We start from the raw sequence: 27,571 nt of genomic DNA, 5'->3' as shown, positions 1-27,571 counted from the left end.
TTAAACATGCCCAATGCTTGATAACCCAGCTTTTGTCCTCAAGACCATGGCATATAATATAAGCTTTTACATACTCTCTAGTAATGCAGAGCCTTACTGACGGCTGTTATTGCCTCAGTTTATAGCAGTGCTGAGAGACAGTTGGTTTCGTAATTAAAATAGTTAAGCATAATAAACTAACATAAAAGAAAAACAATGCATGATATTATTCTTAAGGATCAAAGCATGACATGGGTCAGGTCAGCAGCTGGAGTTTGACTGTGGAACAGTGGGTGGAACACCACCTTGGGCAAATGAAAGAAAGGACAGGACTGAAAGCAGTCACACTGCATGCCAGGAGCACAAAAGAACAGGAGTGTGTGCACACTCGTCCCAAGGTATAATACAAGATTACCTTCTAGACAAGCAGAAAATGGGCTGCTTGATGACTGCATTCCTTACCTGACTGCATGTATGGTATATATACATGGATATTGTAATAAAGGAGTGTAGAAACATCACAGAACTCTCACATCAAATCGTCCTTTCTGCGCTGGATGAGGCAATTGGTGCCCCGTGTGAGGAGTTCAGTCTTTGACTTCAGGGTGACAAACAACAGACGGCTCGACGGAGGGTAAGTCTGCACTTATAACGTAAGGATTGAATCAGGGGACTTCCAGCATCTCACCATCTCAGAGCTCTCGCATTGTATCATCCTTTCTGTGCTGAACATGCATCAGTTCTCTACACACAGATAGCAGTGGGTACATGTACTGAGGACTTAACATGTACCTGCCCAAGAGGAATTTGCTCTTAAGTCACGTATTTATTATCCTATAAACCTAGCAGAAGGCACAATGTGATACTGACATTTCTCTGTGAAACCAAGCAGCTGTCACAGTTGTTTTGGCACAGAATGAGCCACAGCAAGCTGGGCCATCAGGGCACTCACAGCTCCTATTTATTTCTGCCACGGGAGACATGATCATAACAATTTTAATGATCAGAGAAAAGGGTGCGGGAGGAAGCCTGAGAATTCACCACACAGCAAAGGAAGGCACAAGGTGATGCCCACAGACAGGCTGCAAAACAGTCCTTTGATGAGCACGGAGATGTTGAGTGCAGCTTTGCCTTCTTCTGCCCTTTGGGGTACAATCACAGAAACAAGGAATGGTTTTGTTCACAGCAAACAAAACCCAAGCAAATAAAACAGAGTCCCAGTCCTGCAAGACAGAAGAGAGAAGCATTTGGCTGTGTGCTAATGAGGGAGCAGTGGAGACTTCAGCTGACAGCAGAGAACAATTAATTTTCACTGGAAATATCAGAACATCAGATGCTGAAATACCAAAGCTTTGGAGATGCGTGTGCCTTGGATCTTGATTTTCTCGTTACCTCAATGTAGCTGAGTGCAGATGAGGGCATGGGTTAATCCATCGCTAAACCTACTTCTAAATCTCATTCTTGTCCTCCCATCTTTAGGAGCAAGGACTGAAACAGAGGTGTCACTTTCTCACTTTCCATCCTAAGGATTTTCACCTTAGTCCAAAGCGAATAACTTTTAGTTCTCCAAAGTGCTCAGCGGCTAATTAACTGCTTTAGGCACTACAGTATGGGTTAGCCAAGTGGGCTGCAATGATCTGGGATGGGGAATGTGGGATAAGGGGGACGCTTCATGGCTGCAGCGCAACCCCTGGGATGAGCAGCAATAGAATTCTCATGGGCTTCTTCACTGCCATGTCCTGCAGTAGCCTGCTGTTTTGGGACACAGCCCACTACTTGTTTTTATTTCAGACCTGATGTAAGTAAATTATTTCTTCCTGTCATTCTACTTCACCATGGCCTACAAATCTTAACTGAAAGACCAAGGTGCAGCACCAGCCAGCCTGCTAGCACAGAGCACAGGCAGCCCAGTGAAGCTGCAGAGTAGGAGTAGAGTAGGAGCAGAGCAGTGAACAAGGCGGGCAGCCCAGCAGCCACCCTAGCAGCCATCCTCTGCCAGCCCTTTTCTTGACTGGGGGAGGATACTCTGTTTGCTACAATACAGCCCAACATTCAGAGGGTCACAACTTCAGCATTTGCCCCAAGCCTCCCTGAACCTCTAGCACATTTCAAATCGTGTCAGTTTGGGAAAGAAGCAAACAAAATTAGTGTGGGAATTTTTGCTTTGTTTTTCTTTCCTCCCCTCAGGTGATGCTCAAAATAGAAAGCAAACAAATGTCACTGCTGATACACACAGCCCCCAAGGCAGCAATGAGATGCACACGCACTGCCTGGCCCCCGTGCTTTAAGACTGATTTCTTGTCCATCACCCCCAACATTTTCAGCAAATAAAAAATGGCTCTTCCAGCTTTTTTTGAAGATCAGATTATGGAAGATAATCAAACACCTTCCCACTTGCATGCTGATCCACTTGGTGAATAACATCAATACCGGTAATGGTTTGTTCTCAGTTTTTCATCACTTTCTTTTCCCCAATCTCCTGTGCAATTTGCTCTGTCTGGCTATTTCAAAGCACATCTTTATTATGTCCCTTTACTCTATTCAGATCACCATCTGTTTGTTTCATTAGCAGTCTCACTTGAGCAGCGTATATTTAGCAGGGCATTCAACATTCAAAAATTAGAAGCTTTGAAATCAATGTAATCAATTGGAAAATGACAATTTTCTGCAGTATTTTTCAGAAACTGGTTCTAAAGCAACAAGAGCCAATTTCTTGATTCTTTCCCCTTCCCTTTTACCTTTAACTGAGAATCACTAGTCTACTCACAGACTGAACAACAGTAAATGCTTCCTGCATTTCAAAGACAGGCCGTTAAATAACCAGGCTAATCCTCAATCAGCTCACTTATTTATCTGAGCACACAGCAAAGAAACATGTCAAGGGACACCACCGCAGAATAACCATCCCCACCCTTTACTGGGGTAAAATCTAGCAGAGATTGCTCCAGGTTAGCAGTTCATAGGCCAGCCCATGTTTGATTAATGAGAAGACCATCACACAGCTGATACAGAAAAATACACAATGCCATAAAATAAGCAAGCTTAAAAGGGGGAGCGTTTTTCAGCCACAGTACCAATGCCACACAGAAGACAAAGGATCATTTTTCACTTCTCTACCAGGGAGTGCAAGGTTGCTGGGACATGATGGCAACTCATTGATCGAGGAAAAGACCTGAGTCATTTCTGTTGACCCAGAGGGAGAGCAATGAATTCAGCTTCATCTCTGTGTGCCCCCTTGTTCTGTAGCACAGGATTAAAAATAAGCCTAGCCTGAAAAGGAAAAGGAGACTATTGCATTGCATTTGATTATATTGGATTGCATTTGATTAGTGTGCGAGATGAGGGCAGCATGACTGCTGGGAAGAAGAAGAGATCAGGCAGATGAGAAGCATGAAGTGGCACACAGTGATTTGTTTCTTCACTGGGCCATTAACTCAGCAGTAACCACCTCGGATGTTTTATTGTTTTAGATCCTGGATTTGACAGGTTCTTCCTTAGGCTGTGACTCCTAGACTCACCAGACCACAGCCGAAGCTGTAATTTCCTACTGGATAAAACTTACTTACTTGAAAAACACAAACACATCGTAACTAATAGACTGATAATTTGCATGAATTCAGTCTTCTTACAGAGAAGTATGATATTACTTCTATCTGCATGGGCCACTGACTACAGAAAAAAAATCACTGCATTAATAAAGGGTAATTTGTGCCCCAACTCAATCCCTGGGAATGTCTGGTGTTACCAAGTCACCGCTGATGTACTCTTAGAGAGACACTTCTCCAAGCTGCTGCCTCCAAAAAGACACTCACCTATTCCCACTGGCCACCTAAAGATGTGAGAGACAGGGACAGGAAAGGCCAGTAGGCAGTCAAGCTGCAGCAGTGTGGAAACCCAAACCTGCTCCCTGGCTGCAAGCTGGGGGACAAAACTCGTACAAGATCATCTCATCTCCAACAGCAATAGAACCATTCCCAGAAAACTTTAGTGATGGCCTTTAACTGCTTGAATGGCCTTCCAAAGGCAAAGCAGACAGGTGGGCAGATGTAAAAGATGTAAAAAGATGTAAAAAAAAACATTCTCAGACTGCGTGTGCGCTGAAGCACCAGCTTCTTACCAAAGGGCAGCACCACACAAAGCTGAAAGAAGAGATCCATCCAGGGGTCCCAGTAAGATAAGAAATGCTTCAGAATCCCTTCATTAAGCTCTCAGACTTAACAGAGATGAGGGCAGACAGACTCCATGACATTTCCCCAGCAGCTGAGAGCCACCCAGGCTCTCCCCACATGCCCCCAAGGAAAAACCAAAGGCGAAGGCTATTTCTGCCATGCTGTGATTAGCAGCCAGCAGCACTTCTTTCCCATAACCCCAGACCTCATAAGACCTTGCATTAGGAGTGACATATCCATGCCTCTTCCAGACCTAAGGCACCTGGCTAAAGCTCACACTGCTGTGCATCAAGCTTTTCTATGCTAGGAACAGAGCTCCTCTGCTTGCTCTATCAGATTAATACAAAAAATGCTGCCAGCATAGGGGCAGGCCCTTAATAATGATTAATAGTTGCAACTTAGGTTTGTTTAACAAAAGGAAGGGTTAATGTATGACTGAGGCTGTCAGTGGACATTAGGGGAAACACCCATCACATCTCCAAGTTCCTGTCTGCTTCCGCTGACTTTAAAGCTGAATGTATTTTGGACAGTATGAAAGTAGTTGGGCTCATTAAATTTTTATAGTTTTTCTTTGTCTTTTACAGACCACAGATTTTTTTCTTCCTTTGGTCACCATCACCATGGGAAATTAGCTCCTAAACTCTTATTAATTTTTTGCTGGCAGTCTTTAATGGCCTCACTCTTGCAAAGCATCCCGTTCATCTAGTGACTGCCAGGCCACGAGAGCACCTGGGCTCTCCCCCCACATCCCTTCCTCCAAGCAGAGATAAGAGCACAGTGATATTAAAAGCAAGAGGTGAGATGAAAGTGCCTGCTTCAGATCAGACACCGCTGCCATTCCATAATTAACTTTGCCTATATTTTCAAAGGAAGAAAAAAACAATCATTTCAAACCAGTCTCCCCCACGTTAATATTCTCAATACTGGTATCGAGGAAAGAAAGTGGGGGCTTTCTTCCTGTTGAGTAATATTACCAAGTCACCTTCAAAGCACTATCTTGAGATCATTTTTCAAATGTCAGCATAAAAGGCAGCCAGGTTGCTCTCTCTTCTCTCTGTAGTTTCCCACATCACTTTGGGCTACTTATATGCACTTCTTTTTCCTACCTCCCCCTGCTCCATTCCCAACCGTGTAAAGCAAAAAATCATGGTGCCAGGCATCTGACAAGGTGTTTCTACAGCTCCCACACCTATACTCCTACCCTTCACACACTGGACTGGCAAGCTGCATCTCTACACCTTTGCTTTTTTTGGCATTACTTACAGCAACTGCTTTCAATACACCCTGGCTCCCTTCTGGGAGACATCCACACACTGCATTTTTGTTAACCTGTAGAAACCTACAGAAATACCTGCTTGAAATTAAATGGAAACTTACTGTAGAGCAGAAGCCTCCACACACTGAGCTATACAGAATTCTGTAAGTCTGCAAACATAAATAATGCAAACAAGTACCTAGAGGTTAGAAGAAAATATGGAATTCAAAACTTTGCTTCTATTGCTGCCCTAATTTTCACAAAAAAAAGAAAAAATAAAGAGAACTTGAAAGGCAGGTGCAGACTCTCCTTTGTCTTTTTTCTTAAATGTGCAAGCAAAATTGAATGGATTCAACAGATTATAATGGGTAAGACAGCGCTTCCCAATGGTTGGAGGCTATATCTTGGAAGATGACAGCTCTGTCAGTTCCAAAACTAAACTTGGTGTCTATCTGTGTTTCAGGTGTTCTCACTCACGAAACAGTGCAAATCTTCCTCCTGCCCCTGCAATGAAGAAAAAGGAAGAGGAGTTGCTGGTAAGATTAACCAGAGTGGTTAGCTACTTGAGAAACACGACTTCAACAAAGCAAATGATTTCTATCTATCTTCCTCAAGAAGGTGATTATCATACCACATTCACATATTTCAGTGTCAGATACCAGACAGACCAACTTGTGCTTCAGAAACCCCAACAGTCATTCCTTTCAGCTGTGACTGCAGTCTCAGCGCCAGGCCCAGTGGGGCTCAGGGCACAGGAACTACCAAGCCTGGCCTCGCAGCTTCTGGAGACCAGCTTCACTAATGAACATCTGCTGCATCTCTCAGGCAGGAGCGTTCTTTTATTTCTGCAGAAGCTCAGTCATGGCAGTATCTACATAATCCATGCCTGAACCAGCATATCTAATACAACACCTTGAAAGCAGGTATTAAAGCCAGCTCCATTACCTCTGTAGCAGAGCATTCTCTAAATCCACTTTGGATAATTCATTGGTTCTGCTAACTCCTCTGCTCTGTACAGCCTACCAAGGGAAAACAATAAACACAACTCTTGCCTTTGCATTTGGGTAAATAGAAACCAGCAAAAGAACAGCCAATTATTAACGACATTTCCTAAGTTTGCAAACACATTTACCGTGCAGCACTTAAATACTTTTTCTTGAGGTATAATGGATGGAATATAGAAACAAAACACAAGTTGGAAACCAGTTTTCATCAAAAGTGGGGGGAGAAAATTCCCCCCACTTCCACATAGAACAATACACTGGAAAGGCAGCCTTCACCATTGTGAAGAAATCCTCTCAGATGTACCCAGACAACTCTTTGTGACTTGGATCATAACACTCTCAATAAGCAGATCCACAATGCTACAACAAGTGAATGTGGTACACAGCAAAGGCTGTATGAAGAACAGTGCTCCTCTCCAGAAAGTACTGAGCAGTAAATTCTGGGTCTCTCATTGCATATTCAGCAGTGACAAGTGATAAAATTATCTCTGATGTGAAAAATTTAGGTCTCTCCTCCTTCCTAAGAGTTACTAGCATGGAAGTATAACTTCCATGGATTACACCTGTATCAACTAACAAACCATATATTCTTTCTCCTACTTCAAACCTGCACAAGCAAGAGCTGTCTGAATGCACTGCTGCTGGGCAAACAGCATTTTATGAGATAACCCTGTCACAAACAAATGAGAAGAAAAATCTACTGTCAAAAACAACATCATACTTCTTCATCACTGTGCTGTGACATGACTAACATTTGTCAAGGAAACAGCAAGTACTCCGAGTAACTGTGATAGACCACTCACTCATTCCATCAAGCTGACACTGCCAGCATGCTGTTCTAGAAATGAGCTGTTTTGGATCAAACTGACTATTACCCCTATTGTTCTTACACAGATGAAGTCTCTTGTACTTTTGTACTGAGGAATGATCATTGTTTAAATTCAAAGGAGTTGCAGGCTGTGGTATCAAGGAATGAGATATATATATATATAAATATATATATATATACAATTTTTTTTTTTTTTTTTTTTTACTTCAAGATGACTGGTATGAATTAACTTTGGTGAGAACTACTAAAAAAAGTAGTTAGCTGTATAGCAGTTGTTGGGAAAAGTACAGGAATTGATGGTCCCAAATCAATTCTCAGTGAAAGAAGTTTTCTGCATAGTATCCGTTCCCAAAGCAAATGTAACACTGGACCACTTTGGGCATATTTCCACAAAAATACTAAGGGTCGGACTGGCCAGAGGACTGCACTGCCTATTCTCTGCAGCACTTCCCTCAACATGGCTGTAAGGAGTACTGTTGGGATTTTGGGAAGCAGAGCACTACATTTCAGTTTAGTTATTCACACTGTGTTTTGTGGATAAACAGAAAATTTAAGTCCCTAGAGATCAATACAGCACTTCTCCAAAGGGCTTTATGCAAAATGCATACCCTCAACTTTGCTACGAAAAGCACACTTGAAGAGCTGCGAATTTCCACACGAAGATGCCTTTACTTCAAGTAATAACAGCACTTCATTTTGGACTATAGCTCCCCGAAAGGTGAAAAGCCTCTTAGCTTTCTCTTACCAATAGATAACTGAGGCTGAAAGATTAGGAGACTGCTACAAATCAGCAAGAAAAGATGCCATGAAATCACTGCTGAAATAAACAGCATATTTAATTTTTGAGGTGTAAAAATTAAGGTCTTTGAAGAAATTGGATGCCGAGAGAATAAAATGATTAATCAGGGAGCTTAGCTGGAGAGCATGCTATTTGTTTTCATAAGCGGCTGTCTTCTGAATCAACATTTCTGAAGCGTAGCTCTTGCTGGGACATGACTGAGTGAATCAGCTCCAAGCTCCCCCCCCCCGCAGAGGATGCATTGTGGCAGCATCAACAGATCCCTCTCCCTTGTGGTGCTGCAGTGAATTCTGAATCCACAGCTCTTTATTCTGGGGCAGTCTGCCAGCGCCAAACAAAGATAACTGAGCATTTCAGTGAGGGTATGTGACTTAATTAACCAGGAGAATGAAAGATAGAATGGACATGGCCTTTGCCAAGGCAGTGAGTGGAGATGAGTCATGGAAGTGAAATATGTGAGCCTCTACGTGGTTTCATAGACAGAAATATTTAGACATAATACGTGGACCTGTTTTTCCTAGTATGTGAAAATAATTTCATAACATAAAGGGTATTTCTCAACACTAGCCCTTTGTGAAGACCATCTCACCACGTACCTCCATAGGAAGAGCGGCTATGATCCAGATGTCAAGTGGATCTGGAGCTGGTGGGGCCGAGTGTTCCAATGATGATGGCAAAGCTGGCATCAGGAACGAGCTTGGGGAGCTCCCTGCCATGGGACTGCAGCCAGACACGCATCCTCTCCAAAACGCCTCAATGCCATCCCGGCTCATGTGTCTGGCACGTGGATGGAGGAGATGGAGATGAACGGGGATGCTGTGGTGGGGATGCGAGTGGTGGAAATGAGGAAGGTGGAAAGAGAGAGGTAGAAGGTAATGGTGAAAGCCCTGCAGCTCGGCTAGGAAATGCGTGTGCAGCACTCAGTGCTGAGCACCGACCTCCGCCAAGATCTCAACAGCTTTGCAACAGAGCAGAGAGCAACGTAACAGGGCTGCTTCAGCTGCCTGTCTTTGACAGCACCAGCCAAACGGGAAGATGAGAAAGAAATCAGGCAATTTTCATTAGTATAAATATAAGACATATGCGTCAGTATATCCTTATACATATATGCACATATGGGTTTCCATCATCACTTCCTTTTTAAAAATAGTATTTAGAACTCACGATGATTAACAAAACTTACTGCTGTATGCAAGAGAAGATGGATGAAGCCTCACAAAAGAGGTTATAAACAAGAAGATGCTTCGTGAGATAGGGGACATCTTCACTTGTGAGCAGTATTAAAACACCAACTTTATTCAGGAATACAGAATACATTTTTGAGGATATCCAGTTTACAAAAGTTTAAGACAAGGTTGGGTTTCAACACACAGCTTCCCTTAAAGCTCTCATACAACATCTTAATTTCAAGTGGAAAAGAACCCTCAAACCAGTAAAAAAGGGACAAACAAAGGCCACAGTTTTGTACTGAGATACATTCCAAGCAGAATCCAGCATGGTACTGAAATTCTTTCTGCAGTTACATATTTTAGTCCACAAATGCAATACAGCCTTGTGCTAACAAACATATTTCAGGTCTCATATGAACTGCAAGAAGAGCACTTGATTACAATTTTAGTTCCAGGCATATATGCAAAATAGCTTCCAATGAGCAACAGTTAAAAACAGTACTTGCCATTCGATCACCACTTTTAAAAAGACAGCATTAAATTCTTCCTTCATTTAGACAATTTTAAATATTCATTAAAATTAAATTCAGAATCAGTGTCCCTCTATCCTCTTCATCATTAATAGTTTTTCTTATCTACTAAAACCATTTGTCTTTTCTAAGATGTCTAAAAAGTAAAGCACACAAGATTAACAAGCTGCAGCATTAATTAATATGAGAGTCATCATCTCTTTCCTCCACCCAACTTCTAAATCTATCACAAGGGCCCCATTAGCTGTATCAAAGTGAAGTGGTGTAAATAAAACTGATTTAAAAGGAGAGGAAGAACCAATGCAGAGTTACTTAAAAATTGCAGTGCAGTCGCAGCACTGTCATGTATTGCCACTGCAGGCACAAGCAGAGAAAATTGTTCAGAGGCAAAAACATTACTGCCAGTTTTCCATTAGCACAATACCAGAGAGTAAATTATAATTTGCCATACAAGGAACTTCATCTTATTATCAAGCGGATTCACTAATGGCTTCATTTTAAAATACACAGCACTCTGACTTCTACAGAGGTTAAAGATAATCAAAACTTCTGAAATTTAAATACACGGTTTTCAAAAATAATCCAAACCTTATTTCCAACAGCCTAAACCCAATTCCTTTATTTACCTCAAGCAATCATTTCTTCCAACTGTTTTATTGAAATCAAATTTATTAATTAATCCCTGCTCTTAGTGGAACTACTCATTACTGTGGTCACTACTGAATACAGATCAGGAATCAGAACTTGGCTCTGGAGAAATCTGTTTTACTTGTGCAAGAATCAGCCTTTGAAAGAACATTAATTTGTTTAAATATTAAGTATAAGAGAAAGCTCCTGGCAGACGCACCTCAAATTAAAAGGTTAAGAGCAATCACAAACAATAGAATGATTAATTCCAACTTCACCAGCTACAGAAGTCCCACTACACGGCACTTCATGAACGTTTAGCTTCAACCTTACAAGATGAAGATGAAGGAACTGCAGGATTTTCAATGAAATATTTAATTTAATCAGTGCAGTTGTTGCTACCACGCTTCTCCAAAGATTCCACTAAATAATGCAGCACAGTGCTGTACTAACACTACCAGAAGTGACATATTATAAACAATTTCAGTATGATACTACAGCAATCTCCAAAGAAACCAGCTAGCAAATCTATTACAGGTACCAGAAAACTGGAGTAAGATGAAAACTTTCCTTAAAGTTTTAGCATGCCTTTCTGGAACGAGATACTGAACTCCTGTACTTCTCAAAGTGGTCCCCAAAATTAACAACAAAGAGGAAGACAAGACTTGTTTCTCTTTTTGGATCTCTAGACAACGATATGTAACAACAGCCCCCCCAAACCAACATACAGTCAGAAAGGCACAATCTCCTTTTATAACTTGAATTCTAAAAAACTGAAAGATTCCTATACAAAGATAAATACACCCTTAGCTGGAAGGGAAAAATTCACACCACTTAGAATGCTTCTTCCTTTTTTTCCTTTTTTTTTTTTAAAGTCCAAATGGATTATCTTAATGCAAAAGTGACAAGAATATATACAACCTGAAAGTGTATCTTCTATATATATATATATATATGTACATAAACGACAGAGACTGACACAGACAGAAGCAGCAGGCTATTTCCACTCTTTTCCTACTTCTTGGCAATGCAAGATAATGTTTTTTTGATTCTGAAGGCAAACATGTTTGGTTTGCATATACTGTGTGTCAGAAGACATGTGAAGTACAGTCTTCCATGGAAGGCCTGCAAGAGGGATATGTGCCACTTAAGTTACACAGGACACAACGGTTAGTTTCACTAATACAGCTTTAGGCTATTCAAACAGGAAAAATGAAAGTCTAATGAAACCACTGTAAACTTTTCAGTAGCAAGTTCTGAAATCTAATAAAATGTTTCAAAAACTGCAATAGAAAAATAAGGCTAATTTCGTTAATGTATTACATTGTTTGCTTACAGAAGGCTGTGCAGATCCCTACACAAAGGCAACAAGAGGGACAGCAGGGTTTGGCACTCATTCCCATGCCCACATATGCTGTCACATCAACTATACTCAAGTTTGACTTACATATAAAATATAGAGCAACTATTTATGTGACAATGACAACAGTCTGCCTAGCAATTTGCAAGGACTGATGAATTAGCCAAATCCTGCTTCGTGCATGACAGTCTAACTATACTGCTTGAGCTCCCACCAAGAATGGAATCTGACCGTGGCTTGCATGTTGTTTTACAAGGACCAAGAAGCATCTTCTTCAGTGCACTTCAGAATAGGCTGCCTAAGCCCTTAAGGAAAAGCTGCTGTTAATTTATTTCCAAATAAAGCCAAGACCATCAGCACTACAGTTTTACAGTGTCCGCACTGTGTCACCTCAGCCCTGGAAGGACCGCTGCTTGTAAATCCATCTGGTGCCTGCCTCCCACATATCATGTCAGATGACTTCAGATATGGAAACAAAAACAAACAAAAACAAACACAAAACCAATTCAGTTTTATGTGTTGGAACTGAGACTGAACTTTAATCACTCCATTACCTACACCCACACTCAAGAATTCTTGAGTCCCGAGCATCTAACCTTTGGGAGAAAGATGTTACCTTAAATAGGGAGGAAAAAAAGCAGAGCCTTTGGAAGAACAGTAGTTTCCCTCTTTTCCATTAAACAGCAAAGCCTGTTTAATGACAGTGTTCATTACTTGGAAGATGAGAAGTGGGAAATGTGCTAATAGACAAACAGAAATAATTTCTCAAGACCAATTTCCCTCCAGACAAGAAAAAATACACTGCATTCTCTTCCGTATATTAAGTGCAAGCACAGCACTGCAGCAGCATTAAAATTCAGAGTTTACCTTCCCTCTTTCCACTCTGAAAACCTTTACCTTTGAGTTGCTTTCTTGTGGGTGATTCAGCACTGCGCACTGAAACATATTTCATGGGAGACCATTCTAAGAATTAAAAGAGAAAAACTCAAAATAGATAAAAGTAATTCTGTTTATCTGAAGAAACTAGAATTTGAACCAAATGAATACGAATAATGGCAAACAATTAAGAAAAAGCAGTGAGAACATCGTAAGAAAAATGTCAAGATTTTGAAGTTCTACAAACAGAACTAAACTTATGCAATACATGACGTATATACATACATACAGTATTAAACACGTGTATCCATACATGACCATATGCTGACAAGCCCTAAACCTTTCACCCACCTTCAGTTGTTTCAGAAATTAACAAGCTAGTCATCCACACAGAAGTTTTCCACGATGGATGTTTGCTTCAGGCCGGTTTTGGTGTTGAAGATGTAGCCGGAAAAGTTTTGGTTTTGTTTGCTTGTTATTTTTTAACTTTTATTTTTTATTTTTAAGAAGAAACATAGAGTGATGTTGTTTTGCCACGTCTGAAATCTTGAGCTGGTGTGTTAAGCTTCACTGCCTCCACAGTCAGCCTGAAGTTTGACAGATGAGCCAACCTCTGTGGTTTTCCTGAGAAAATCCATGCAAATTTGACCTCAATACTAGCATTGGGGCAGAGGAATAATAACAAAAAACACTTGTTTGTACAGTTATAGAGCTGTTGCATCGTCACAAGCTAAAAATGAAAGTTACATTCACAAGGAGAAAGTTCTAAGCAAGGAAGAGAAGGGCCATATACATTATCTTCTGCAATTTGAGTGCTGCCAGTGGGCTTAGCCCTAGGCTTCTTTCCTCCTGAAGGGCTGCTTCTCTCGTGCTTCAATGACCACCACCTGGCACTAGGCAGCAGGAAGAAACAGTTCAGAGGACAGGAAGCAGTCTAGAAACAAGAGATCCGGCATAGCTTTTGCGTGCAACGTTTGTCAATATTACACATGCACATATATACATTCAAATACAGTATATATTCTGAGAAATACAGCACATCAGTTCTTCAGCATAGCACCATTTCCCTTGCTAGTCTGAACTGGAACCTGCTTGCAGGAATATTGTCAAGAACTGATGCAACTCCACATTCAGCTCTCACAGCTCTGTCTCTGATGAGCACAAAATGCTGAATTAAAAAATCAACTTAACGTGGACACAAATCAAGTCGTTATTCAGGCACACGTCTGCCTGAACCTTACAGCAACAGCAAATTAACCCACATGGACTAGAAAAAGAGCATCTCTTCTTGTCCATCCCAAACAGTGGAGCAGTTACGCTTCTCTTTCATCAACATGGTTGACCAGAGAATTGCTTGGATCTGCTGTCCTCTCAAGAAGGGTTCTGTGGCCATCCATGCTCTCATGAATGTCTCTCGTCCAACCGCTGTCTGTGCCCAGAGGGCTTCCAGCTGTGGGGGTGTCTGTGCTCACCATGCTTCCTGTCCGAGACCGGTAAGGAGGGAGATCTGGCTGATTAGGGGATTCAGACTCAGAACAATAAGGGGGTGGAGGAAGGTCAAACCAAGGTGGTCTGCTGTAAGATACATAACGTAGTAAGAGGTTACTGAAAATAGCGGCATGGAAAACCGTACGTAAGATTTTTTTCCAATAAAGAATAAAATGAGCAGTATTTCTTGGCATTTCCATGATGACACCTGCCAGATGATCTTAAACAGACCTTCCCATATTATTCATGTTATTCCAAAATCTCCAAGGCACCGCCAGGTAACAAGGTTTCTGGTCAGGATGCAACAGAACTAATGACTTCCTGCTGCAAGGAACATGCGTTGCCAAACAAATCTCAGCTTACCCTCCAAGATGAAGAAGTAAGAGTTTTTCTTGTGTAACTTTTACACAGCCTGAGAAGGCACTATAAAAGAAGTAAGGTAAGTAGATTTGCATCTGTAGATAAAGATGCGAGCACAAAGCTCTGAAGAAACCTCTGCTAAGTGACAAAGATTAATGGCTTAGGCTCTACAAATAAATAACGAACTGAATTCTTCACAAGAATTTTTTTTGCATTCCACATACAAAGCAATGCTAAGTAGGCACAGAAAGGATGTGGCACTAGATTCAGTAAGACTATTTTTGGATTCTGATAGTAAAAAAAAGTAAAGGAATGACAGAGTTTAGCAGATTGATATCAGGTATCGGGAGCAATTAGTTCTGAAATTGCAGATGGTTTGCAGTGGCCCAGGTGAGAAGTGATTACAATCTGGACTGCTGTTCATTCAGTTGTCCTTACTAATGAAAAGATATCACTATTATGAATGTCAACATTAAGACAAGTAAGCTGCTGCCAAATCAGCAGAGAATAGGAATGTAAATTATTATATTATCATTCCTAGATCCCAGAGATTGTGCTAAAGAACGGTGACATGGTGACAGTGAACAATTTGGATCATCAAAGTTCCCACTATGCCCTTTTTATGTACAAAGATGTCAGTCTAGCAATTTTATTTGGGAAGAGTTTACAGGCAGAGGTTAAAACAAAGGTTAATGATCTACAAATAAAACCAGTGTCACCAATACAAAATCAACACACCTGCAAAACTTCAAAGCACTTTCAGCTACTTAAGAAAAAAGAACAGAGCTTTCCATTTCAGAGTTTTTCTCTTTTCTTCTCCGGGTATAAAGAGAAGTGGTATAAAGCAGAGGATCTATTCAATTTCTTGATGCAAGAAATGCAGATCTCTTCACTTTATATACTTATTTATCACTCATCTCCAGGATGTATATATACATATATATTTTTAACAGTATGTCCTACCAGCTAGCTTTTGGCAAAAAATCCGAATTAAGTTTTCATGTGTTGACTCAAGATTGGCACAGGATATTATAAGAGAAGTTCTAAATTTCTTTGCGTTTTCCTGCTTCCACAACTGCACGTGCAAAGATCATGACTTCAGTTTGCCTTATGTGCCTTTAATGGTAATAAAAGCAAGTGAACTTGACAGAATACCAACACAGTATCACCATCAAAAGCATAATAAGAATAAACAGGAAGCAGAAGCACAGATGCACACAGCTGCAACCAGTGTGAAACTTTGGTGAGAACAGAAATAGCTGCTGTACATACCTTTGGTCCAGCACAGCCTCTGAATAGGACGGAGGCGAGTCCAGATCCTCTGGCCTGTGGTAGGTCTGGTTGGACATGTACTGGATCCCATTGTTGACGTTGTAGGTAACGCTGCAGTGGTGTGGGTGATCAAGGACCACCAGCCGAGACAGCAGCACAGGGTGCTGCAGGCGATGCACTGGCAGGGTCATGAGATTGTTGCGTTTTCTTTGGTGATGCAGGACTAAGGCAAGAAAGGCCACCACGAGCACAAAAATGACAGAGCTACCAATGATAGCGTAGGTAATACTGGGGTAATAGAGCAGCTGATTTTCTGAGGTCACGTAATCTTGGCCGCTGCCTGCCTCTGCAAGACAAAAGGAGAAGAAAGCCTGAGATTCATTTCATTTTACAGTTCTGTAATACAACATACTCTTTCTGCTAGCATGCTGTGTGACAAAGCAAGTGTCTTAGCATATTAAAACTACACGCATGCAAAACAGAGACTGGCTGACCACCTCTCAGTTCATTCTCACCTGTAATACACGTCTCAGACAAATTAAGAGAGAGACAATGCTGAAGAGCAGGAAAATACACTTTGGTGAAGCACATGCATTATCATGAGGTTCGCTCAATCATACTTTTCACTCATACTACTTTTTCCACAGGTTAGAACATCCCTTTCTGAGACATAAGCACAATTCCATAACCGTATCTGGCAAAGCATACTACAATCAGAAATATCATTAAAAGCAAAGATCAGGCTTTTTATAAAGTGTGGTACAACTGATGTTTACTTAGAGCTTATGAAAAAAGGTAACAACTACATCCTTTGCTCCAGAAATCCAGCAGTCCAAACAAGTAAAAGAGAATACAAATAGCTGCTCAGTAAATGATAATTTGGACATTTGTGATCAACAGACCTCCTGCTGGAAGTAATTTAAAAGTAGAAAGTGCGTTGGAACTGCAGATAAAACCACTGTTGTAAGCCTGGTAGACATGATAACAGTAAAAGATGTACAAGCTTAAAAGCAAAGAGGTCTAGGAAGGAAGGACAAAAAAACAAGCAAACAAATGGGTTAGGTTATAATAAAATGAGGAAAAGTAAAATGTGAGCAGGAGTGAGGGCATGACAAATCACGTAATTGAGCTTCGATTTGACTTGGAAATGGACAGTGGAATGGCTGAAAATGTAATTGGGTGGGAAGACGCAGGAGCATGGTTGCAAATGGCAGCTTTATCAGGAAGACTGGTGAGAGAAGATGAGCAGATCAGAAGACGTACTTCACATACCATACAGCCAGTGCTTTATGTGCAGAAGGCACTGAGCAATCAGCAAAGTCACCGAGTATTCTAAAAGAAGTTATACAGGATTTGTTCAGAGCCACGACACAGGAGAAGGAATCCCTGCTCAGGGTCCAGAGAAACAACAAGGTAACGGAATTATAACATCTACATGGACCTTGAACTGCATGCAAATCTTATGAGGAAAAAAAAAGAAACAACAAAGAAAGAGGCAAAATGCAAAGAAAAAGTGGCTTAAAGAAGCAAAATGACACACACACTGACGTGACTGCCACACTTCAGTGCCAGGGCTGGGAACCTTGTTCCATGTCAACACCCTGCTGATAAAGTCCAACTGCATCTAACAATTGCCTTCTCTTTTGGGGGAATTTCCATTCCTGTGGAGGCTGTAACTCCTTACAGACACAAAAATAAAAATGCTGTTCTGACACAAAACATCAATCTATCTCAAGCAAAAACACGAGGCAGAGTAAAAGCAAACAAAAAATCCTTGCCCCTTTGACCCTCTAAAATCCACAAAATTATAAGGGGACCATCTATCCCAATTTTTCATTCCCTACAGCAAAAGGCTGAGACAGTATACCTTAACATGATTTTTCCCTTCCCACCTACCAGCTGACAGGTCTTGGTCACTCAGAAGTGCAAGTGAGCCACTTACAACTGTCTCTGGGAAAAAAATAATGAAGTGTACACAAAATGTATCTGACAAAGTAGAACAGTTTTCCTCAAGCACCATTTGTGAATCAAGACCCTTTGGGTATTTCTTGCAATGTTTGTTTTCACTACTCTACTTTCATGGTAAAACACAAAGCAACACTTGACAGCATCACTAAAAATAACTTCTGTATCAGTTAGGTAAGATAATACAACTGAAATTGGCTAATCCTTTAAACATCTCAATTTTAATCAAAAATAGTTTAGTAGAAGGAAGAGAAGGGAAGGAAAGACTGTACTGGAACTAAGAAAACATGATTATCAGTCCTGTTACCACAAAGAAAACTAATGCTCTGATACAGACATGCTCTCCTGTCGAAACCACTGTAACCACAGACCAGAGAGCTGCTTTGCAGGCCCCCTGTGAGCCACATTTCACCACGGAATAATCCCAGTTTTCTTGTCTATGACACACATCAGCGAGAATCCCTCATGAATTTATTTCCCCACACAGCAGCACTGGAGAGGAAGCAGAAATTGTTGTTACCTGTCTCTGGCTCACTTAGCAAACTCAACAAAGTCTGCACGAAGAATGTAAGTCAGAGCAGAAGGGAAGAAATGAATTTATATACATTAGGAAGCTTAATTACAGCTCATCACATGTTACTACGGCTTCTCTAACATCACCTGCTGAATAATGAATTCTTGTCACATAACACAGACAAGGGCCAGTGCTGGGAGTGGAGTGACAAGAAGATCATTTGTACAAAAACATCAACAAGTTTATATGCAAGGAGAGATCCATGGGTGAATATAGTTGCCTATGAATCTTTGGCGCAAGGGAAGAAAAAATGTTATGATATTCCAGTAAAATACTACAAGACTTCCACTCATCTTGGTTCACCAGTTAAAGCACATGGGCAGAAGAGTGAGAACAGAATGCTTTTGCAGACCTGATGAGACATAATTAGTTACCAAGGAACTATTCTCAGCAACATGGTCTCTCCTCTTTATTAATCTCCATCTTATCAAGAAATGAAGAAAAAATGAGAGCAGTGAATTATATGTCAACTTCTTTTGAAAACACACAGGGTTATCTGTCTGTTTGGGATAGGTCCTTTTTAGGTCCTGCATGAAAAGCCTCCACAGATTCAAAAACATTTTGCCAAAAATCAGATGTTTTAAAGAGGAGAAAGAATCCGATAACCAGCTTTAGGACAATATAGGGCTGGGGAAAAAACAAACAAACAAACAAACAAAACCTGACCATTTGTTTTATCTAGCTTCAAAACCTTTTCACACAACAGTAGCCTAGCTATCTTACAAAGATTTGGAGCAAGTTTGCACTTAACATACTGTTTTGCAGTTTTGGAATTACATCATTTGTTTGCCAGTAATTCTCTATTCCTTTTCAGGTTTTTAGTTTTACTGCCTGTGTTTCCATTTACTTCACCATATCTTTGAAGATAAGAGCAACCTAAGACATGTCTCCACTGGGGTCAGTATAGATCTCTCTCAACCACAAACGTAGTGAAAATGATGCTGTTTTGAAAACAGCTGATTGGCACGGCCTTTGTACTAGCCCATAAGCAACACTGTTTGGGGGATCTAAATTAGCATCCCCATCAGTGCAGCAAGTACTAGTTTATGCTACTCTGGCATGGTGCTGCGCTGAGGGGTACAGAAATACACTATGAAGAGAAAAAAATCAGGTTTTATCTGTCAAGTGCTCTTTCTTGTACACTGGGCAGTGCTGAGTACTTTGAATACAGACATTTCTCTGTCTGCGTGCAAATAATCCATCTCCCTAAGTGCGGAAAGCCTCTATACATACAGGGTACTATTGAAACACTCTTCTCCCACACCAACATATTTATTCTTGCCTTATAGGTGGACCCTCTGGCCATAAATACAAAATCTGAAAGTCCTTTAGCAAAAGATGCTCACAAATGAAGTCCAGTGGTATTCCACTTCCCCTGTGGTGCAGTTGAAACCAGGAAAGACGAATCTTTGTCTCATCTTTTCCTTTTGCTAACAAAGTCACTAACTGCAAAAATGCTAAAGACATTACCTGAGCCTGATAGCTGTGCTTGACTTGTAGCCCTAGAGAAAACACTTGCCATTCAAAAGAAAAAAAAATGAACTACCCTTATTGGTCTCCTTCTAAAATAACATCCCAGAACAAAAACTGCTTTATGTAACAGCTAAAAGTAGCCAAACTACAAGACAGTTTTGACTGTAAAAGACATTTGGAGAATGTCTTTTCTTCCATTATCTGATCCTGTTGAAATGAATAACTTAATGATAATTCAACACACGTTCAAAAAAGCGTCACACATCAGAGATGTACGTCCAGCTACTGCAAGAGTGGAGGAGAACGCAATAAGTTCTTCTGCCATGCTTCTATAACTTGCTGAATAAAAGAAAAGCCACACATGCTCCCTTTCCCCTTATTACTTTATGTTGTCAATGTCTTCAAATTTGAAGAGAAGGCTTTGCACAAAGAGAAAATAGAAGTGCAAACAGCTGCTTCCAAAGATGTCATTCCAGTTTGTCCTAGAACTATGTGAGCGTGCAAGGGTGCAGAAGGGAAGGATGGGAAGCTGACACTGCTTAAATGAATCATACACATTTTGTACACTTCTTAATAGAGAAAAGGTGAGATAAAACACCACCTGAAAAACCTTCGCCAAACATGCAATACTACTTCAGAAAGAAAAAGCTGCAACTCTTTCGTTCTGCTCCAGTAACTTCCAGCAAATGTTTACACATCACGGAAGGCACTGAACTGAATCTCTTGGTAATACAGCCATCTGCTCCCAGAAGCAGCCAGTATCATCCAGGTAGCTTTAGAGAGTTTTCCTTACTTTCCTATTAAATGCAATTTTGCAAGAAAAAACGTTGAGCAGGAAGGCTAATATAGTTTAAATTTGTGGCGTATTTATTCTTTCATGTTTTTTTTTCCCTTAAGAAGATCTATGTTTTTTAATCGCACCATGTATAAACAGTTTATCAATGCCACTTATGCCTATTAAACCTTATTACCTGGGAAATGCTGAATCCACAGACTGGAGATTTTTGGAGTGTAAAAAGCTTTGTGAATAATTTAGGAAAGGACTGATAAAGGAAACGTAAGGGGTTGTGCTCAGAAGACCATCTTATTGACTGTGAACAAATTTGCTGTCTCCAAGTTTTTGAAAAGATCTGAGAGTAGCTGCATTAACCGCATTAGGTCTGCCAGACAGTGGGAAGAGGGTCTATTATTTTATCTTTTGCAATCCTCTGCTCAAGCCTGGCTTTTCACAGTTCATCAGAGAAAAAGCTTTTGAAATACATAATCTGAGCAGACATCCGTAGCCTTAATGAACACAAGTCACGGTCCATCTCCAACAAAGACGTTACTGTAACAACACATTTAAATTCCAACTGGTTAAAGAGCAGCTCTGCAGCAGGAAGGTTAAAGATGACAAAAATCAAATACAGCCAGGCAGAGCCTCCGTGCTATACTTACCTTCTGTGCCACAGCAACACCTAAGGCATCCAGGCTAAGACTTCAAGCCCCTTACAGATCTCACCTCGATGTCACATGTCACTACAACAAGCCGTATGTAGATTAGTGCCCTGGACTTTAAAAATGTTCTTTATTCAAGTGATGGCCTTTCTAATCCAGTTGTCTTTGATCCCCTGCACGCCTACCACCCTTTTCCAAGCTAGAAACAATATCTATCCCAGACAGCCCAGCTCCTTTATGGAGTTTCATGCTCAGTTATCATTTATTCTCCCACCCCCAAGCAGCTTCATATTTGCCTTAGACACTTGCAGCCAGGATTTGTTTCCCACTGCATTTGAGGAGCATTTCTGCCCTGCTTTGGCTTTCCATGTTTCATGCACAGAAGAGAGATTTGGTAATACAAGTGTTACATGTACTAAACAGACCTTAGCTATGGGAATTGGCTGAAACAATACGGTACAATTACATCTTTACCTATCAGGTGCTTGGGAAATGCAGCAGATTTCTAGGAAAGCAGCAGAATGAAATCCCTTGCTTCTTCCACTTATGTCTATAGGAGTGAGGGCTTCACATCAAGGCAACACTGATGTGCAAAGGTATCCTGGCTTGGAAAGGTCTCAAGCTATTTCATGACATGCACCTCAGCATTCCTAATATCCATGAACTAGAAGCAGAGCAGCCAGCACATCACTTGAGGTGAAATGGAGCAGATGGTGGCTCTTAACACAGCTCTAGAAGTCACCCACTGGGTCACTTTCTCACAGTCTTCCTGGCTCCTCGGCCTGTTATGCCCACATGCAGTCTAGACAATGATGTTTGAGAAATGTTGGAGAGACAATGATAACAGGTGTATGCAAAATCTAGATGTTACCACCCCTCTGCACTGCTGCTCCTTCCAGAGGGGACACAAGCGATGTGCAGAAGTGCTGTTTGCACTGTCTTGATCAAGTCACTTTGCAGACTACCCCACAGCTCTTGGTCTGCAGAAGGACACTAAGGACCTCCTCCCAAGACCATCTGTACCGTCAAGAACCACATTTTCCACAAAAGCCTAAGTATTTCAATATAAATCAGAAGTCTAAATAGCACTGTATGCATCTTTGCCTTTTCTTTCAGAAGACTGAAAAGACATTCACGACCTTCAGTGCCTACTAAGGAAAGACTTCCTTTTATTATGCACTGCAGAAGCTCTGAGCAAGATGATCACTGTTACTGTTTAATAGAATCACAGGCCACACATAAAGCAGAGAACACACATATATACATACGGACTTACATACAATTGGCCAGCAAAGTACAGATAAGCCTCCAGATAGTATTAGTCAGCAGAACTAGTAGCAGTCTCAGCATCTCATTCAGTACATCTAAATGAACACATTACCTGGGCCTCACCAGGCTTAAACCCCACATCCTGACCACATAGCACATGAGCAGTGCTTTTAAGTCTGCAGTTGCTGAAAGAGCAGCTGAGTCATCAGACTGAAGATCAAGAGCTTCACCTCTCACATGCCCTCCTTTTTATCTTCTGCTGGGTTGGCTAATTATTCCATGCACTTCACACACTGCAGTTCAAACATTAAAATAAAAAGAAGGGAAAAAAAAAGCAAAGCAGCAAACTGAGCAAATAAGTAGAGAAGTGAGAACTACTTAGCAGTACCCATGGCAACTAAAGTTCTAAAATTAACTTGAGAGCAATGTAAAAGCCTGCAAAGCCAAGCTCAGCCATTGAGCGTGAAAACAAAAGGTCCACGCTTGGCATCTAGAAGGAAGCCAAGGAGGAATCTAAAGTATTACTAGAATACAGCTCGGGATCATTCTGACACTGATCCAAGCAGCACTTCCCGGACACAAGATAGTCCAAAAGGCTAGTTAACTTGATCATTAATGCACACTGAGAACAGAAACTGAACTAAAGCAGGGACAGAACATAGAAAGAATGAATACTGTTCTAATAAAGTTCTCTCCTCTAGATGGAGGGGTTTAGTTACTTCTGTTTGTTTCTTTTCTCCTCTTTTTTGAAAATGGGCTGTCACCATCAACAAAAGCAGCAAGAAGTTTGTTAAAGTATACTTCTCGTAACATTTTATGACAGAAAGAGGCCACTCAGCAAGAACCTGATGTATGGATATCTCTAGGGTTTCCCACTATTAATGCCCCCCTCCCAACCTCCCAGTCACATCTGTTCAGTAAAAGGAAAATCTCAAATAGCAGCAGCTCTTCCAAAATGCAGGCTAATGGCAGCCCAAGCTTATCAAACAAAGCAAGAACGTGTTTCAAAAGAGAAACTACGTTCTCTTTGTAGGACAAGTGTGCTCTTGGTGCTCTCCTCAAGAGCCACGACAACCAAAAGCATCGTGGATTCTAGCCCTGGTGTGCATCCAAATTAGAGGTAACAGCCACTCATCTTGTACCACAGCCTGCTCCTTTTCCTCATTCTCCAAGAGATATTCCAGTCTTGCCTTGTTCAAGTCACAGACTACTCTCAAACTGCTGGAGAAGTCCAGATTCTGATTAGTGTATACAATTTATAAGCAGTCTTACATAGTCTTGAAAGTTGAGAAATAATCATTAAATTGTTAATCTATGGCTGGATTCCTGAGGGAAGATCCATAGCCATCTATGCTCTAAAATACTTCTATAGAGAGCGTTACTTTAAAAGCATTAAAAACAAACAGAAAACCATAAAAACAAGGAACGTAAACGAGAGAAAGAACATTTTAATGGAAAAGTTAATGCCACTGTGAAATTCAACCAACAAGACACAAGGGACTCAAAATTAATCTCCAACAACAGACTCTTCTTTGCCTTTTTTATTTAGCAAGTGAATTTTCTACCGAATATCTTTGGGAACACTGAAAAATTTATGCACACATGCACAGTCCTATCTCCTGTAAAGGTTAATTGGCATAACAAAAGTCTGAGGTAGGTAAGAGCCATCTTGCATCAGATCTCTGCTCCCTGCCAGTACCGCAGCACACACTACCAAGATTAATTCTCAAAGGTCGTAAGCAGTTTCAAGTCAGAAGTAGAAAGAAAAATACATTTATCAAAGGCCATGGGTGACCTTGCCTTTCCTACTGCAGTCTGACCCTATGAGCTTAGAATCTAAGCTTCTATAAAACGCTGAGCTAACACTGGAATCATTTTTAACATCTAGAAGGTGAAAAAAGACGTCTCAAAACAAAAATTCAACCAATGAAAACCAGAAGATGAAATATTTGTGTTTTTTACTGCCTGTTACTAAGGGATAGCTGATAACTAAGTTACACCACATTGCAAAAACAATACTGCTATCTTGAATGATTCTAAATTGTCAGGCCTGCAAAGAACGCACATTATTTCAATAAAATGCCTGGAAAAAGCTGAATGTGGGATGACGTACAGGACAGACGGGTGAAACACATTTTACAGTGTTTATTCTGGAGGTGGGTGAAAAAAGACACACTGCCCAGTGAGAATGTGCCCATTAATTTCTTCCTAGATGCTGTATTGGTGCTACAGACAGCTGGCATGTGAGAAGGATAATAAGGCTTGAAGACATGTGGTGCAGGGTTTATGGAGCCTGCAGAGTCAGCTGTACGAGGCAAGGAAGACTTCTAGCATAAGTTTGATTTAGATACACTGAAAAGTAAGTTTTTAATCAGCTTTTAAATTCAGTCTAATCCTTCAAGGACTATTTTAAGGGATCTGCTCTGTGAAAAAGTGCTAGTGTGAAGCCCGTGCACTGCTCACGTCTTACTGTAACGAATCCTATCTTTTTCTGGAATTGTAAGGGAAAAAATGTTGACAGATGAGCAGTGCACAAAACTTCATTCTTTGGGGACAGTGCCCTAACAATTCAGAAACCTTTGGCAGGAGCTGCTGAGGCCTTACCCAGCCCTTGGTGCCACCCTGCAGTGAGAGGTTGGTCATCATCTACACAAAGAAGAGCAAGTGCTAGATTCTGCATCTGGGATGGAGCAGCCCTAGCTTTGTGTACCAACTAGGGACAGGTGGCTGGAGAACAGTCTCATGGAAAGGAATCTGAGGTTCTGGTTGGTGGGAAGTTTAACCTGAGTCAGCAGTGTATCCTGGCAGCCAGAAGGGCCGACTGTACCCTGCAGTGCATCAAGCCTGGCACTGCCCCCAGGTGAGGGGAGAAGTTGTCCTGCTCTGCTCTTCTGCTGCAGCTTGACTTCCAGTACTGGGTATGGATTTGGGTGCCACAATGTAAGAAGAACATAAAACTATTACAGAGAATCCAGAGGAAGGCTATGAAAATGGAAAAGGGGCTGGAGGGCAAGACGTGTGAGGAGCAGCTGAGGCTTCTTGGTCTGTTCAACCCAGAGCAGAGGAGGTGAGGGCAGGCATCATAGTTGTCTACAGCACTTCACAGGAACAGGAGGGGCATCGCTGAGCTCTGCGCTCTGTGACAGCAACAGGGCCCAAGGGAATGGCATCGAGCTGTGTCAGGTGAAAGTCATGCTTGGTGTTAGGGAAAGGTTCCTTCATCAGAAGGTGATGGGCATGGAACAGGCTCCCCAGGGCAGTGGTCATGACCCCAAGCTGCCAGAGCTCACGTTCCATTTGGAAAATGTTCTCAGACACTGGGTTTGGGTCCCGTGTGGAGCCACGAGTTGGACTTCATTACCTTTGCTGGTTTCTTCTAACTTGGGTTATTCTATGATGTGGCCCTGAATAAAAACTAAAAATGAAAGCAGAGACAGATGAGAGCTGCTACTTCACTCAGTTCCCATCCCAACAGGTACATTACACGTCAGCCAGGTACACTTATCCATCATCCTCCACTGAATGCTTCTGGGATGCAACAGAAGAAACTAGCAGCAAATCCACCCATGTGAAAGTGCATCACGAGAGGCTTTGATTCTTAAATTTGATTCTTTAAAAAAAAAAAAAGAGTTGTTCAATGACTTTTCAGCTCCAAGCATTATAAACTCAGCATACAGCAATGAAATCTTGTCAAACTGTGGCCTCAGAAACTTCACTATGATCAAGGTACAAGGTCTCAGCAAACATCTTGATTGTTTGCAAATCAAACTCTAAATCTCTAATATCGTAAAGTATAAATAATATATAAAAAGCAATAGCAAAGATGACAGCAGTCGGTTGTGAAAGTGGTTACTGCACTGCCCAATTTAGCTTCCCCTGTCAGAGGACAGTGAAATCAGAGGGAAAAAAAATCTTTAAAAAAAAAAGAAGCAAAAAAAAAAAAAAAAAATAAAGAAAAAAATACACAGAAAGAAGCATGGAAAGCAAGGCAGAAAGAAAATAGAAAAAAAGCTGCCTTTGAAAGTAAGTGTACAAATGGGCTATTATTAGGGAGCATCTGAAAGTCATTAACATCAGGAAGAAGATAAAATTGTGTTTTTCATTCTCTGCTAAAATCTCACTTGATCAGAAAATAAGACACTGAAAACAGGGAGTTAGAGGGGACTGTTCAAAGGCTGCAGTTGCCATTGGTTCACTACACAACAGAAAGCTTCTTAGAGAGCCTAGAGGGCTGTTCTGGATCTGATACTATTCAGCAAGCATGCAAGTGACAAAGTAGAGAGAACAGGCTTATGCAGTTTGTCTTAGGCAATGCTAGGAGCGCCCTACCGGACAAGATTAAAATTCAAAACGATCTGAAAACAGGAGAAACAGTCTGGGACAGATGAGGTGTCAGCTGAGAATAAGGTGTTAACCGACAGTGAAAAACGCAGCCCCAAACACTACTCAGCTTCTGCAGGGTGTCTCTGCTGATTAAATTCAGGAAAATACATTCAAACAAACAAAAACAAAAGAAACGCAACAGACCAAGAGTTTGAACATTGAGATTGAGAACAACATGAACGCTCAGATGTTCAGAAGACACTACCTACCAAGAAAGGTTGTTCAGGCTTGTTCAGGATCAAGAAAGTTTTATAATTAAGCTTTTAACATTTTTGATACAGAAGCATCATGTTTTGGATTTGAAATGAAAGAGAATCAAAACAATACCTGCCCTAACAATATAAACTCGATGTTTTCAAAAGCTGCAGGAAAGCATTCCAAATGAATAAGATGAGAGATCACATCTTTACTTCATGCATCTAATTGATTAGAGCTGCTACCTTTGTGTTCGAGCTCTAGTAGCTGTAACATAATCACGTGCCTCCATGCCTTGTTCTCACTTTGATTTCTGCTTACCCTGCATGTTATGGTGGCTTTCTAACACTCCTTTATTCCTCTAGGAGAGTTTCCCAAAGTTCTCTTTTTTTTTTTCCTGAAAAACATAAAAAATACTACAGATTTCAACCAAGTACAAAATCAGGCTGAAACTGAACCACACCCTAAAAGGCAACGCCACACAACATTTCATCAATTTCCTAAGCTATGTCTGTAGCTCTGTGCCAAAGGCAACTTTCCAAGGCAAAGATAATGAAG

At 41.0% G+C, this 27,571-nt stretch overlaps 1 protein-coding gene across 3 annotated transcripts in view; it reads right to left on the bottom strand.

Moving 5' to 3' along the window:
- Window positions 1–9,310: 9,310 nt before the first annotated feature.
- LDLRAD3 (low density lipoprotein receptor class A domain containing 3) overlaps window positions 9,311–27,571 on the bottom strand; it is a 104,589-nt gene continuing 86,328 nt past the window's right edge. For 2 of the 3 annotated variants that reach the window (XM_042814824.1, XM_042814826.1), the window contains exons 5-6: window positions 15,718–16,063; window positions 9,311–14,172 (exon numbers count right to left, since the gene is read on the bottom strand). In XM_042814824.1, the coding sequence (XP_042670758.1) occupies window positions 13,911–14,172; window positions 15,718–16,063 (608 nt within the window). In that variant the 3' untranslated portion in view covers window positions 9,311–13,910. The remainder of the gene's footprint in view (window positions 14,173–15,717; window positions 16,064–27,571) is intronic. The other variant, XM_042814825.1, reaches the window with a different exon arrangement.

The sequence above is a fragment of the Centrocercus urophasianus genome, unplaced genomic scaffold (genome assembly GCF_019232065.1).
Source record: "Centrocercus urophasianus isolate 14NV4802_14NV808 unplaced genomic scaffold, USGS_Curo_1.0 seq_14, whole genome shotgun sequence".
In the NCBI taxonomy this organism is placed as follows: domain Eukaryota; kingdom Metazoa; phylum Chordata; class Aves; order Galliformes; family Phasianidae; genus Centrocercus; species Centrocercus urophasianus.
This window is presented reverse-complemented; position numbering and strand designations above follow the sequence as displayed.